Source organism: Mesoplodon mirus (genome assembly GCF_964341445.2).
Source record: "Mesoplodon mirus genome assembly, chromosome: 3".
NCBI lineage: Eukaryota > Metazoa > Chordata > Mammalia > Artiodactyla > Ziphiidae > Mesoplodon > Mesoplodon mirus.
The window spans coordinates 70,551,326-70,567,417 of record NC_138978.1 but is presented as its reverse complement, the minus strand read 5'-3'; the positions used below and the strand labels follow the sequence as shown (position 1 = coordinate 70,567,417).

Sequence of the window (16,092 nt, the reverse complement as noted above, 5' to 3'; positions counted from 1 at the left end):
ACAAAACACACAGCTCAGATCTTTCCCGGGCTACAAGTCCAGGAAGGCTTCCCTGCCGATATACTGTCTAAACTGAGCCTATTCATGCCTGTGGCTTTTATTTGGGAAACCATATTGAATAGAGCATGCAATGAAAATATTTATTTGTCCCAGGCCCACACTAAGAGTTTAAGACTAAAAGAGCTTATGAAGAGGAATCTGAGTACATCTCATAAATGCCCCCATCCCCAAGTTTTTATTGATCATTTGATCATAAATCTGCTGACTCACAAGGGGATTCTTCTCTTGAATCACAAGGTATGGGTAATAATATTATTATTTAAGAAATAATCACTCCTTGTCTTTCTATATCTAAGATCCTTCACAGCTGATCAAAGGCTATGTAATAGGTGTATAGAAGGGTTCCAGAATCATTTATTGATTGATGATGGGTTTTAATGTTTCAGTCTTTTCTCATCTTTAATCTCTCTTTATCCCAATATTTGCAGGACAGGAATTATACTGAGCTGCTGTTTGACTTCAGAGATAAGGAAAGTCCCCTCTATAACAGATCTCATGTTTCCAGGATGGATCTGATTGCAAATATTCTGTCTTGTGGCCAACACAATTATGTTCAAATTCATCATACCATGAATTATGAAATTTGGTTTGGAAATATAGTCACCATATGTTACAGACACATGTGAACAGGGTAAGAGGGTTCACTCCCTTCAAGCGTCCAGGAGATCCTATGCCATGCCAAAGGAGAATCATAAAGAGATTAAATATTTCGAACTTAAAATTAATTCATGCTGGCAGAGCTTCAAGATGGTGGAGGAGTAAGACATAGAGATCACCTTTCTCCCCACAAATACATCAAAAATACATCTACATGTAGAACAACTCCTACAGAACACCTACTGAATGCTGGCAGAAGACCTCAGTCTTCCCAAAAGGCAAGAAACTCCCCACATACCTGAGTAGGACAAAAGAAAAAAGAAAAAAACAGAGACAAAAGAATAGGGACAGGACCTGCACCAGTGGGAGGGAGCTGTGAAGAAGGAAAGGTGTCCACACACTAGGAAGCCCTTTCACTAACGGAGACGGGGGGGGGGGAGGGGGAAGCTTCGGTGCCATGGAGGAGAGCATAGCAACAGGGGTGCAGAGGGAAAAGCGGAGAGATTCCCGCATAGAGGATCAGTGCCGACCAGCCCTCACCAGCCTGAGAGGCTTGTCTGCTCAGCCGCCAGGGTGGGTGGGGACTAGAAGCCGAGGCTCCAGCTTTGGACGTCAGACCCCAGGGAAAGGACTGGGGTTGGCTGCGTGAACACAGCCTGAAGGGGGCTAGTGCACCACAGCTAGCCAGGAGGGAGTCTGGGAAAAAGTTTGGACTTGCTTAAGAGGCAAGAGACCATTGTTTTGGGGTGTGTGAGGAGAGGGGATTCAGAGCACCACCTAAACGAGCTCCAGAGATGGGCGTGAGCTGCGGCTATCAGCGTGGACCCCAGAGATGGGCATGAAATGCTAAGGCTGCTGCTGCAGCCACCAAGAAGCCTGTGCATAAGCACAGGTCACTATCCACACCTCCCCTCCCGGGAGCCTGTGCCGCCCACCACTGCCAGGGTCCTGTGATCCAGGGACAACTTCCCCAAGAGAACACACATCATGCCTCAGGCTGTTGCAATGACACACTGGCCTCTGCTGCCTCAGGCTCGCCCTGCATTCTGTATCTCTCCCTCTCCCTGGCCTGAGTTAACCAGAGCCCCCTAATCAGCTGCTACTTTAAACCCATCCTGTCTGGGCAAGGAGAAGATGCTCTCAGATGACCTACATGCAGAGGCAGGGGCTAATCCAAAGCTGAACCCCAGGAGCTGTGCGAACAAAGAAGAGAAAGGGAAATCTCTCCCAGCAGCCTCAGGACCAGCAGATTAAATCTCCACAGTCAGACTGATGTACCCTTCAGCTGTGGAATTCCTGAATAGACAACGAATCATCCAAAATTGAGGAGTTCGACTTTGGGGGCAACTGTAGACTTTGGGTTTGCTTTCTGCAACTAACTTGTTTCTGGTTTAATATTTATCTTAGTTTAGTATTTAGAGCTTACTATCACTGGTAGATTTGTTTATTGATTTGGTTGCTCTCTTCCTTCTTTTTTTCTAATATATATATTTTTCCTTTTTCTCCTTTTGTGACTGTGTATGTGTATGCTTTGTGTGATTTTGTCTGTATAGCTTTGCTTTTAGCATTTGTCCTAGGGTTCTGTCTGTCTGAGGGGTTTTTTGTATAGTTTTTAGCACTTCTTATCATTGGTGGATTTGTTTTTTGGTTTGGTTGTGCTCTCATTCTTTTTCTTTTTATTACTTTTTAATTATTTTTAATATTTTTTAATTTTTTTATTTAGTAACTTTATTTTATATTATTTATTTTACTTTCTTTCTTTCTTTCTTTTTTTTTTCTCCCTTTTCTTGTGAGCCATGTGGCAGACAGAGTCTTTGTGCTCCAGCCAAGTGTCAGGCCTGAGCCTCTGAGGTGGCAGAGCCGAGTTCAGGACATTGGTCCACCAGAGACCTCCCCGCCCGATGTAATATCAAACGGCAAAAGCTCTCTCAGAGATCTCCATCTCAATGCTAAGACCCAGCTCCACTCAACGACCAGCAAGCTACAGTGCTGGACACCCTATGCCAAACAACTAGCAAGAGAGGAACACAACCCAACCCATTAGTAGAGAGGCTGCCTAAAATCATAGTAAGTTCACAGACACACCAAAATACACCACTTGATGCAGTCCTGCCCACCAGAAAGGCAAGATCCAGCCTCATCCACCAGAACACAGGCACAAGTCCCCTCCACCAGGAAGCCTACACAACCCACTGAACCAACCTTACCCACTGGGGGTAGACATCAAAAACAATGGGAACTACGAACCTGCAGGCTGCAGAAAGGAGACCCTAAACACAGTAAGTTAAGCAAAATGAGAAGACAGAGAAATACACAGCAGATGAAAGAGCAATGTAAAAACCCACCAGACCAAACAAATGAAGAGGAAATAGGCAGTCTACCTGAAAAAGTATTCAGAGTAATGATAGTAATGATGATCCAAAATCTTTGAAATAGAATGGAAAAAATACAAGAAACATTTAACAAAGACCTAGAAAAACTAGAGAGCAAACAAACAATGATGAACAACACAATAAATGAAATTTAAAATTCTCTAGGAAGAATCAATAGCAGAATAACTGAGGCAGAAGAACGGATAAGCGACTTGGAAGATAAAATAGTGGAAATAACTACTGCAGAGCAGAATAAAGAAAAAAGAATGAAAAGAATTGAGGACAGTCTCAGAGACCTCTGGGACAACACTAAATGTACCAATTTCGAACTATAGGGGTCCCAGAAGAAGAGAAAAAGAAAGGGACTGAGAAATATTTGAAGAGATTATAGTTGAAAACTTCCCTTATATGGGAAAGGAAATAGTCAATCAAGTCCAGGAAGTGCAGAGAGTCCCATACAGGATAAATCCAAGGAAAAACACTCCAAGACACATATTAATCAAACTATCAAAAATTAAATACAAAGAAAAAATATTAAAAGCATCAAGGGAAAAGCAACAAATAACATACAAGGGAATCCCCATAAGGTTAACAGCTGATTTCTCAGCAGAAACTCTGCAGGCCAGAAGGGAGTGGCAGGACATATTTAAAGTGATGAAAGGGAAAAACCTACAACCAAGATTACTCTACCCAGCAAGGATCTCATTCAGATTCGACGGGGAAATTAAAACCTTTACAGACAAGCAAAGGCTAAGACAATTCAGCACCATCAAACCAGCTTTACAACAAATCCTAAAGAAACTTCTCTAGAAACGAAACACAAGAGAAGGAAAAGACCTACAATAACAAGCCCAAAACAATTAAGAAAATGGTAATAGGAACACACATATGGATAACTACCTTGAGTGTAAATGGATTAAGTCCTCTAACCAAAAGACATAGACTGGGTGAATGGATACAAAAACAAGTCCTGGGCTTCCCTGGTGGCGCAGCGGTTGAGAATCTGCCTGCTAATGCAGGGGACATGGGTTCGAGCCCTGGTCTGGGAAGATCCCACATGCCGCGGAGCAACTAGGCCCATGAGCCACAACTACTGAGCCTCCGTGTCTGGAGCCTGTGCTCCACAACAAGAGAGGCCGTGATAGTGAGAGCCCTGTGCACTGCGATGAAGAGTGGCCCCCGCTTGCCACAACTAGAGAAAGCCCTCACACAGAAACGAAGACCCAACACAGCAAAAAACAAATTAATTAATTAATAAAAAAACTCCTACCCCCAACATCTTAAAAAAAAAAAAAACAAAACAAGTCCTGTATATATGTTGTCCACAAGAGACCCACTTCAGACCTAGGGACACATACAGACTGAAAGTGAGGGGATGGAAAAAGATATTCCAGGTAAATGGAAATCAAAAGAAAGCTGGAGTAGCAATTCTCATATCAGACAAACTAGACTTTAAAATATAGACCACTACAAGAGGCAAAGAAGGACACTACATAATGATTAAGGGATCAATCCAAGAAGAAGATATAACAATATTAAATATTTATGCACCCAACATAGGAGCACCTGAATACATAAGGCAAATGCTAACAGCCATAAAAGGGGAAGTTGACAGTAACACAATCATAGTAGGGGACTTTAACACCCCAATTTCACCAATGGACAGAACACCCAAAATGAAAATAAATAACACAAGCTTTAAATGACATGGGAAACAATATGGACTTAACTGAAAATTAAAGGAAATTCCATCCAAAAACAACAGAATACACTTTCTTGTCAAGTGCTCATGGAACATTCTCCAGGATACATAATATCTTGGGTCACAAATCAAGCCTTGGTAAATTTAAGAAAATTGAAATCATATCAAGTATCTTTTCTGACCACAACGCTATAAGACTAGATATCAATTACAGGAAAAAATCTGTAAAAAATACAAACACATGGATGCTAAACAATACACTACTAAATAACCAAGAGATCACTGAAGAAATCAAAGAGAAAATTTAAAAATATCTATAAACAAATGACAATGAAAACACGACAGCCCAAAACCTACGGGATGCAGCAAAAGCAGTTCTAAGAGGGAAGTTTATAGCAATACAATCCTACCTCAAGAAACAAGAAACATCTCAAATAAACAACCTAACCTTACACATAAAGCAATTAGAGAATGAAGAAAAAAAAATAAACCCCAAAGTCAGCAGAAGGAAGGAAATCATAAAGATCAGATCAGAAATAAATAAAACTAAAAGTGGGTTCTTTGAGAAGATAAACCAAATTGATAAACTATTAGCCAGACTCATCAAGAAAATAAGGGAGAAGATTCAAATCAATAGAATTAGAAATGAAAATGGAGAAGTAACAACTGACAGTGCAGAAATACAAAGGATCATGAGAGATTACTACAAGCAACTATAATCAAATCAAATAAACAACACAGAAGAAATGGACAAATTCTTAGAAAAGCACAACCTCCCAAGACTGAACCAGGAAGAAATAGAAAATATAAACACACCAATCACAAGCACTGAAATTGAAACTGTGATGAAAAATCTTCCAACAAACAAAAGCCCAGGACCAGATGGCTTCACAGGTGAATTCTATCAAACATTTAGAGAAGAGCTAACACCTATCCTTCTCAAACTCTTCCTAAATGTAGCAGAGGGAGGAACACTCCCAAACTCATTCTATGAGGCCAACATCACCCTGATACCAAAACCAGACAAAGATGTCATGCAAAAAAAGGAAAACTACAGGCCAATCTCACTGATGAATATAGATGCAAAAATCCTCAACAAAATACTAGCAAACAGAATCCAACAGAACATTAAAAGGATCATACACCATGATCAAGTGGGGTTTATCCCAGGAATGCAAGATTTTTCAATATATGCAAATTAATCAATGTGATACACCATATTAACAAATTGAAGAATAAAAACCATATGATCATCTCAATAGATGCAGAAAAAGCTTTTGACAAAATTCAATACCGATTTATGATAAAAACTGTCCAGAAACTAGGCATAGAGAGAACTTACCTCAACATAATAAAGGCCATATATGGCAAACCCACAGCCAACATTGTTTTCAATGGTGAAAAACTGAAAGCATTTCCACTAAGATCCAGAAGAAGACAAGGTTGCCCACTCTCACCACTATTATTCAACACAGTTTTGGAAGTTTTAGCCACAGCAATCAGAGACAGCAAAGACATAAAAGGAATCCAAATCAGAAAAGAAGAAGTAAAACTGTCACTGTTTGCAGATGACATGATACTAGACATAGAGAATCCCAAAGATGCTACCAGAAAACTACTAGAGCTAATCAATGAACTTGGTAAAGTAACAGGTTATAAAATTAATGCACAGAAATCTCTTGCATTCCTATAGATGAATGATGAAAAATCTGAAAGCGAAATTAAGGAAACACTCCCATTTACCACTGCAACAAAAAGAATAAAATACCTAGGAATAAACCTACCTAGGGAGACAAAAGACCTGTATACAGAAAACTATAAGACACTGATGAAAGAAATTAAAGATGATACAAACAGATAGAGAGATATACCATGTTCTTGGATTGGAAGAATCAACATTGTGAAAATGACTATACTACCCAAAGCAATCTGCAGATCCAGTGCAATCCCTATCAAACTACCAATGGCATTTTTCACAGAACTAGAACAAAAAATTTCACAATTCGTATGCAAACACATAGCCGAAGCAATCTTGAGAAAGAAAAATGGAGCTAGAGGAATCAGTTTCCTGTACTTCAGACTATACTACAAAGCTACAGTAATCAAGACAGTATGGTACTGGCACAAAAACAGAAATATAGATTAATGGAACAGAATAGAAAGCCCAGAGGTAAACCCACAAACATGTGGTCACCTTATCTTTGATAAAGGAGGCAAGAATATACAATGGAGAAAAGACAGCCTCTTTGATAAGTGGTGCTGGGAAAACTGGACAGCTACATATAAAAGAATGAAATTAGAACACTCCCTAACACCATACACAAAAATAAACTCAAAATGGATTGAAGACCTAAATGTAAGGCCAGACACTATAAAACTCTTAGAGGAAAACATAGGCAGAACACTCTATGACATGCATCACAGCAAGATCCTTTTTGACCCACCTCCTAGAGAAATGGAAATAAAAACAAAAATAAACAAATGGGACCTAATGAAACTTAAAAGCTTTTGCACAGCAAAGGAAATCATAAACAAGTCGAAAAGACAACACTCAGAATGGGAGAAAATATTTGCAAGTGAAGCAACTGACAAAGGATTAATCTCCAAATTATACAGGCAGCTTATACAGCTCAATATCAAAAAAACAAACAACCCAATCCAAAAATGGGCAGAGTACCTAAATAGACATTTCTCCAAAGAAGATATACAGATTGCCAACAAACACATGAAAGGATGCTCAACATCACTAATCATTAGAGAAATGCAAATCAAAACTGCAATGAGGTATCACCTCACACCAGTCAGAATGGCCATCATCAAAAATCTAGAAACAATAAATGCTGGAGAGGGTGTGGAGAAAAGGGAACCCTCTTGCACTGTTGGTGGGAATGTAAATTGATACAGCCACTGTGGAGAACAGTATGGAGGTTCCTTAAAAAACTAAAACTACCATATGAGTAAAACAATAATTCAAAAAGAGTCATGTACCACAATGTTCACTGCAGTTCTATTTACAATAGGCAGAACATGGAAGCAACCTAAGTGTCCATCGACAGATGAATGGATAAAGAAGATGTGGCACATGTATACAATGGAATATTACTCAGCCATAAAAAGAAACAAAATTGAGTTATTTATAGTGTGGTGGATGGACCTAGAGACTGTCATACAGAGTGAAGTAAGTCAGAAAGAGAAAAACAAATACTGTATGCTAACACTTATATATAGTATCTAAAAAAGAAAAGGTTCTGAAGAACGTAGGGGCAGGACAGGAATAAAGATGCAGATGTAGAGAATGGACTTGAAGACATGACGAGGGGGAAGGGGAAGCTGGGATGAAGTAAGAGAGTGCCATGGACATTATATACACTACCAAATGTAAAATAGATAGCTAGTGGGAAGCAGCCACATAGCACAGGGAGATCAGCTTATTGCTTTGTGTCCACCTAGAGGGGTAGGATACGGAGGGTGGAGGGAGACGCAAGAGGGAGGAGATATGGGGATATATGTTTATGTATAGCTGATTCACTTTGTTATACAGCAGAAACTAACACACATTGTAAAGCAATTATACTCCAATAAAGATGTTTTTAAAAAAAGAAAGAAAGCACAATATCCCAGCAATTACAGATTTTCCTTTAGGACACATATTTTATGTTAGGACACATCCTCTGTAAACAGTCAAATAACATCACCCTGCTAATGAGTAGAAAACAGATCAAAGCATCTTAATCTGTTCTTGGCAAAGTCAGTCTAAGTGCAGACGGAACTTTCCACTGTGACTCTACACACGTTTGTCACTGAATCTGACTTTTCCAAAACATCTATAAGTGGGAATGCTTGGGCTTGACATTAATAGCTCTTTGACTTGAAATAGCTCTTTTTCTAATAACTCTTTTTCACAACCAATGAGAGAAAGGAAGCCAGAACGAAGCCATATATTTAAAAGGGCTAATGAATAATAGAATTTTAGTTTCAAAGTTTTATAACTTCTAAGGTAACAACAGTATCTAACTTACTTTATAGATGAGAAAGATCACAGAAATTGCCCCCTTTTTAGTGTCCGTGCCTTGATGTATTGTTTCTTGGTTTCATATTATTATTTAGGACTTGCTTTATTATTTAATCTTTCTTGCTTCTTTGTCTTTTCTTTCCAATAAGATCAAAGGTTCTTTGAGGGCAGGGACTGTGCTCTTCTTCCAGGATACCCTGGAATTTTGCAATGATTAGGCCTTCAATGAATATTTACTAAGGGCTATGAGTAGTTCAAAAACCCAGACATTAGCTACAGAACTACACACTATGATGATTAAAAACGTTTCAAATGATGATTCTCAAACTTTAACATGCACAAGAACCATAAGGGAAGCCTATTAAAATGGTAGATTCCCAAATCTCATTCCCAAAGACTCTTATGTTTCAAATCATTTCCTATTATCATTATTAGGAAGAGGAGGAGTAAATCAAATTTAGGAAAGATGAGACATACCAGGGCCTGGGACTGCACTGATGTGTCTTGCAGAGAAAGGACTTGACATAAGGTAAGGCAGCTTTGTCCTTCTCCAGGGATACCCCACCCCCAATACGCCCTGCGTTCTTCTTTCCTTCCATAAATACTTATTGTGTGCCCACCAATGGCCAAGTATTAGGGCCTGGATTTAAACTGGTCAACAAGATGTATCAGATGCTTTGATATCAGAGCACTTGGATTCTACTTGGGGGGTCGGCAGACAAGAGACAAGTAAACTTTAAGATTATTTCAGATATTGTTAAGTATTGTAAGGAAAATAAAACAGGCTGGTATGATAGAGAATGACTCGTGAGAAGGGGGCTATTTAAAGAGTGTGTTACACAAGAAGACGATATGTGATCTGAGGACTAAATGACCATAAGAAATCAACCATGCAAAAGATCTTGAGTGAGAGCTTTCCAGGGAGATGAAACAACAAGTGCAAAGGTTCTGAGGCAGAATGAGTGTCCAAGGATCAGCAAGGAGGCCAGAATGCCTGAAACTTGAGAGGGAGCTAGGTCAGACCATCTGCTGGGTACAATTTGGGCTTTGGCATAAAAGTATCTTGGGATTACTCCTGTGGGAAGGTGGAGAAATACTCCTGGTTTCAGAATTAAGGAAGGTTAACTATTCAGTAAATGTTAAAATAGTTTAACTTCTCCAGTTAAAAACACCCACGTTATTGGAACTCTTCTCCCATAAAAAACAGTTCATTTCATGATTCCATTTGGTTGATGCTTTGTGATAACAGTTTTGTTATCATTGGCAGATTACATTTTGTAATACTTGAGCACTGAAAATAAGCTCACTTTAAATTTCTTTGAGATCCAAATTATTTATCATTGATTGGATGCCTCAAATATTATATAACAGGGTCTAATAAATGGTGTAAACTTATATTTGAGAATGTATATACCTCTCTAAAGGAAGAATTCTTACGCCATAATTTCAACGTAAGTTATATGGCATATACCTTTTTTTCCGGTTTTGAATTACTTTTCAACTCTTGCATTGACTTGTCTTATCATTCCAACTGGACATCTACCAATTAATACTGATAGTATTAAACCTCTAAGCAGTTTGGTTTTGTCTGAATAACTGAGTGCTTAAGGAAAGGAAGAATCAAGGGCAAGCATGTCACCAGTACGTGTAAAATCCATTCTTGGGGACTACTACCGAAGCGAGGAGATAGCAGCTCAGCTTCAGGCCCCATTATCACTGCTTTTTCATAAGCCACCTAAGAAGAGGGCAAGCCAGGTGACAAGTGGGCCCTCTGTGAAAGGGCTCCGGCCCACTGGAAATGGGACTCGGCTCACAGTTTCATTTCACAGGGTCCACCAGATGGCAAATGACTTTATCTACCCAGAGCCAACCCAGACTGAACACATAATGTGCTTCATGCCCCCTTCCACTCTGCTGGGAGACTTGGAGCTTTCCTCTGAGGGTTGCTTGATTTAGTGAGTGAGTGTGTGTGTGTGTGTGTGTGTGTGTGTGTTTGTGTGCATGTGTGTTTTAGTTTGATTATACATTATGCTGCAGTTCTAAAGGCAGAAGTTTCTCCAAGCCATGAAGATTGACTTCTTTGCTTAGATCTGGAAGATCTGATTAGAAATCAATGGCTTGCAAAATCGGGGACCAGGAAATGGCAGGATGCAGATACAGTAGCTGCAGTGACAGACATGTAACGAGATGGAAATGAGTTGGTGGAACATTTGTGGGAAAAGGTCAGGGGAAGGGTTGGGAATGAAGAGAAAAAAATCTATCTAAGAGAAAATGAAATGGTTTCATTATCACAAGAAACTCCAAGTAGCCTTCACTTACTTAGTCATACTGGAATTACAATTTCCGCTAGCATCGTTTGTGAAAGAGGAAGTAGGGAATACGACCATGGAAAGTGATATTTTAAGCTTCAACACATATTGCTCATCACTGGCTTGACTTGCAGCGTGTCTTTCAACAAAAGCACATAGTGATTTAATCTCAACAGTAATTCAGTCTGCAGCATATGAGACAAGACTATCATTGCAGGCAGGCGGTAATTTGTGAAATTCAGGTGCTGAGGATCAGGACCACCTGTTGAATTTAATCTTGGAGTTATAATGTTAATGCCATCATGTAACTGAACAAAAACACTACATATTTATCAGACTTTGGTACCTCTAGCCATGGAGATGTGAACGTTTTCCTAAATGGTATCTGTAACTCTTTCCAGATTCAGTAAATCAATGGCCAATTGAAAGTCTGTTGGAATTCTGATTCAATATGCAGCAGCATATGGCTTGGTGGCCATCACATTCAGCATATCCTATAATTTTTCTAAAGCTTGATGTGAGAGCGGGACAAAAAAGCAATCAGAGTATCATCTGGCAACATAAGAAGAATCGAAAAGCTTTCATTTATCATCCCCTGTGTTAACTGGAAAAAAACATCCTAGTAATAGTCTAACAAATGATTTCTACCTCTGCTTAAGCAAGACTATAGGAAGATCGCAAGTAAACCTAAACAGCAATTTTGGGAGAAGACATAAACGTTTTACACATGCATCTTCAGACAGCCATTGGAAATGAAACTGCCGAACTTCCGGCCAGTTAAATAGTAGCAGTAAAGTGACTACATTCTGAGCAGAAGTTTACATTTCCTTCAGTGGGACAATTGAAATAATGCCTAAAAAGAAGGCATAGATTTTAATATTTGCATTTGTTCCTTTGCTTGAGGTAGGGTAAACTTTGTTGAACCCTTTGGGTATGGAATTTTGTGAGAGGTTGGTTTTCTATGAAAGAATTTCATTGGTTTTATCTGCTAAGAACTTCCTGGTCACATTTTTAATTCTCTGCTAAGAATTTCAAGGTCTTCCACACATATGTATCATTCACATAACACTTCACAGTTTACAAAACCCTTCACTACAGATTATCTCAATTTCTCATACAGTTCCCACATTCCTTCCCCAAAAGGGCTGTTCTTCATTTTAATGAAATAAAGCTCTGATACATTGAAAATGGAATCCCACATATTTGTGTGAATAAACACTGTTTTGAAAAAGAACATGAGGGCATCATATTTTGTCTTAGGCTATCAATATTCTTAGCTGGTGTCTGTCCAGCAGGAGAGCACAGGAAGGGAAGTATTAGCAATATTTTCCTAAAGGCAGATCAAAGCTTACAGCAAATTTACCTTTTGACACCCCTATTAGCCAAAGCTTCACAAGTGCTAGATAGCCATTTCCACTAAACTATAGCCATGAAAATCCACCATGTTCAATATATTCATTATAAACACATAAACACCACATCCATCCACAGTGGGAAGTCAATGCACAAACTTTTCTAGAACTCCAGCCCTTATGGGTTGCTTGCACATGCAGATACAAAGTATGTAATCAATCAACAACTTAAAGAGAAAACAGAAGCTTGTGAAAACAGAAATTGTGAAACTGATGGCCCACTCTACTTTTGATTTAAGATCTACCACCAGCACCTTCCCCAGTAAATCACTTCCTAATGAAATCTCTCCCTCTTTTCTGCTTCCGTGAATTCTTCCCAGTGCAAGTTCCACTTTTTCAAAGAAACTTTCCTTGATCCTACCCGGGCAGAGATCTTTCTCATCTCTGTACTCCAACAGTAATAACTGTTTATATGCAGTATTTCCTATACATTTGTATCTACTGTCTATCTCTCTGTCTCTCTGTCATCTATCCATCCATCCACATTTCACGGTATGTTGTTTGTTTTCCCGCAGGCATTCAAAGATCCCTAAAGGCTGTGTCCTGCCTTAAATTCTTTTGTATCCTCCAAAATCCTTAGCATTATCCATTGCACAAGTGAGTAGAAGTATTTTGATTGCCACTTTAAAAAAGTTTGACTTTTTCATGCATGGTTAGAACCATCTTTTCACACAAAAGGAGCACCTGCTAAATATTACTTTGGTTCACAACCATACAACCTAGTAATACAAAAAGCAGAATAGCTGGGTGGTTTCAAGAAATCCTCTAGCTTTATAGGGCATATACAGAATGGAATTGTGTTTTAATAAAAATATATTAGCAGCTTCAAATAATGGGGAATACATTTAAACTGTATTAAAATATCTTTTCAGAATCAGGAAACTTGATTAGGATTCTCCCAGAGGCTTCACACACTGAAACGAGAGATTTATTATTCCAGGGAAAGAAGGCTCAATTTCTTAAAAATTCACCTTATTAATTATTAGCCAAGCCATGCAGCGGCTTCCCAGAAGGCAGAGGAAAATAGGCCCTCAACGACGAGTTTCAAGCCAATGGAAGCTGAGTTTGTGCCTCAAGCCTTCCGCGCTTGCCTGGGCGCCGCTCCCCAGGGCTGTAATAATTTAGCCCAGAGCATCCGAAGCAGAGATCAGATAGGAGTCTGCGAGCCTGAGCTGCGGCCGCGGACTGGCTGCTACTCAGCCTCCGGTTCCCTGTCGGAGGTAAGCTCGGGCTGGTGCCCGCGCCATTCCCGGGTCTCCTCCCACTAGGGCGCGACTTGGCTGCCAAACCCGAGGCTTCAGGAACCCTGCACCCAGCGATAGCTGCAATTCTGGGGATGAGGCGGTTCTAATTCCAGGGACAGTTCCTGTTAGGAAATTAGGCTTTGCACCCATCTCATCCCTATTCCCGGAAAAACTTTGCTTCCTGCTCCAAATAGAAATTCACACCAAGTAGGAACTATCTTGTCCCACCCCAGCGGGTCCACTCGCACTTCCAGCCTCTGAATGGCACCTACTCACGGCGCCTCCCAACCCCGGGGAAGGGGGCAAGCTCAGGTGTGCGGGACCCCCAGGCTGGGTGGCGGGAAGGCTGGCGAGCAAGCTGTCACCTTGTGGTCCGCCACGCCAAGGTATCCGTCCAGTGGCCGCGGTCCCGCGGGGGCCTCGCGGTGCGGCGGGGGGCTGCCGGTCGCCGCTGCCTGCTGCTGCTGCGGGGGCCGCTCCTTCTGGCCGCCTAGGCTGCTGTACACGAGCAACAAGCTGGTGCACATGGTGGTGAGCGCTAAACACACTGCCAGACCATGGCGCTGCGGGAGAGCGGGAGAGAGCACAGGAGAGTCGCTGAGCGCCGACCCGGGAGGAGAGCGCCTGGCGGGGACTCCGGCGCGACGGTCAGACGGGCGGGGGCAGCGGGGGTAGCCCGGGTCCCACCTTGGCAGCACGCAGCCCGGCAGAGGAGGCACCGTCGCCCTGCGTACGGAAGGGGATGTTCCCCGCGCGTCGCTGCTCTGGGCCGCCGCCGCCTCCCGCATCCCTCGGCAGAGGACAGGTGGTGCGCGGCGCCCGGCTACGCGAAGAAGAGCGCGCCGGCGGCGGGGGCAGGGGTGGGCTCACACTTTGGGAGGGGGCCCTCTGCCCCAGCTCGGCTTTGGAATGTCTAGCTTCTCCTTTCTGGACCCGTGGGGCTCTACCTTGGCGATCCTTGCAAGTTTGAAATCCGACAAGGAAACCAAGAAAGTCTGCAAAGGTCCCCCCTTCCCGCCCCTCTTAGTTTTTTGCCAGGTTGTTTCGTTAGGGCATCCCCATCCCCGAGCAAGGCGCCCACCACTCCAAGGCTTCTCTAGCTCTCCGCTGGCCGCTCGGAACTCCCGCCGGAGATCCAGGAGCCCAGCAACCCGAGTTCCCATTCGGGCTCTGGGATTCCGAGCCAGGCTGAAGCGAGGAATCGGGAGTGGACGCGGAGCAGGTGGAAAGTTGTCCCTTTGTAACGGGCGACCTCGCAGCGCAGGGTCAGGCACCCCGGAGCTCTCCCGTGCGCCCCGGGGACGCTGCGCCCGGGGGTCCCGCCTCTGCCCAGAGGAGTTATAACAAATGACTCACCACCAGGGTCTTCATTTTGGGCACCTCTTTTGTGCGGAATCCTCAGGCACACGAGTCCGGGGCCACTTTTTCTTGGAGGGTTTCCATCGTGGGTGATGGGGGCGGAAACGGCTCTGATTTTCGCCGGGCCTCCAGCCGCGGCTGAGTGAGCAGGAAAAGCCGCGGGACCCAGGAAGAGCCGCTGTTGCAGAGATTAGAGACAGAATTGAAGCCGAACCGGACCCTCGTAGTCTCTCAGCGATCTACACAACTGCCGCCTGCCGGGTCCTAAAGCCCTCTGCATTCCCCCCTTCCCGCCCCCAAATAATAATCTTTTCAGCCGAGTAGAATTTCTGGGGCGAGAGAGTTAACCGTGCCCATATACCCACCTCTTGGTCTGAAGGCTTATTTATCTTTTATGAAGTCATCAAGTAAAAGGGAAGGAGAACCCTACCGGATTCTGAACATGATAGCCATTTGAAAATTTGCAAACTACGATTTCTGTTCTGTGATTTTGATAAAAACAAGTCAACAGCCCAAATGTCAATAGCTCTATTTATAGCATTTGCGTTTATGTTCATAGCGTGTTGGAATCTGTCACGAAATAATTTTTTCAAAGAAATTATTGTTTCAGTTTTCCAACTGTAAGCTTTCTGATATTCTCCTCCCCTTGATCTTACTTTTTAAATCGAGTTATTCTCATGCAATCTTTATATCCTCATTTTCATCGAAAATATTTCATTCATTACTTGTTTTAAATATTATAGTTCATTTCTCTATCAGAACCTTGAGGTTCCTAGTGTTCATCTAAATGATATAAAAGTGTTAAGAACATTCAGCACATCATATCCACAGGATTAACTGGACCTGCAGATTCTGCCTAATTTAAATGAAAGATTTCTGGCTGCTAGAGCTAAAACTGCTTACTGCTTATTTTGTAAGAATCCTAAGGCCTTTGGTGCTCTCCTGTGTTGGTCTACTGCACTGACAGTACATAATTTCCCATTCAGAACTTCAATTAAATTTTTTTAAAAAATCATTTGTTTTTT

The 16,092-nt window shown here is 41.8% G+C and overlaps 1 protein-coding gene across 2 annotated transcripts in view; it reads right to left on the bottom strand.

Annotated features, from left to right (window-relative positions):
- ST6GALNAC5 (ST6 N-acetylgalactosaminide alpha-2,6-sialyltransferase 5) overlaps positions 1-15,151 on the bottom strand; it is a gene marked incomplete at its 3' end in the record, with an annotated part of 183,008 nt that extends 167,857 nt beyond the window's left edge. For both annotated transcript variants that reach the window (XM_082612413.1, XM_082612414.1), the window contains exons 1-2: positions 15,065-15,151; positions 14,074-14,271 (exon numbers count right to left, since the gene is read on the bottom strand). In XM_082612413.1, coding sequence (XP_082468539.1) covers positions 14,074-14,271; positions 15,065-15,079 — 213 coding nt within the window. In that variant the 5' untranslated portion in view covers positions 15,080-15,151. The remainder of the gene's footprint in view (positions 1-14,073; positions 14,272-15,064) is intronic.
- Between the last annotated feature and the right edge of the window lie 941 nt (positions 15,152-16,092).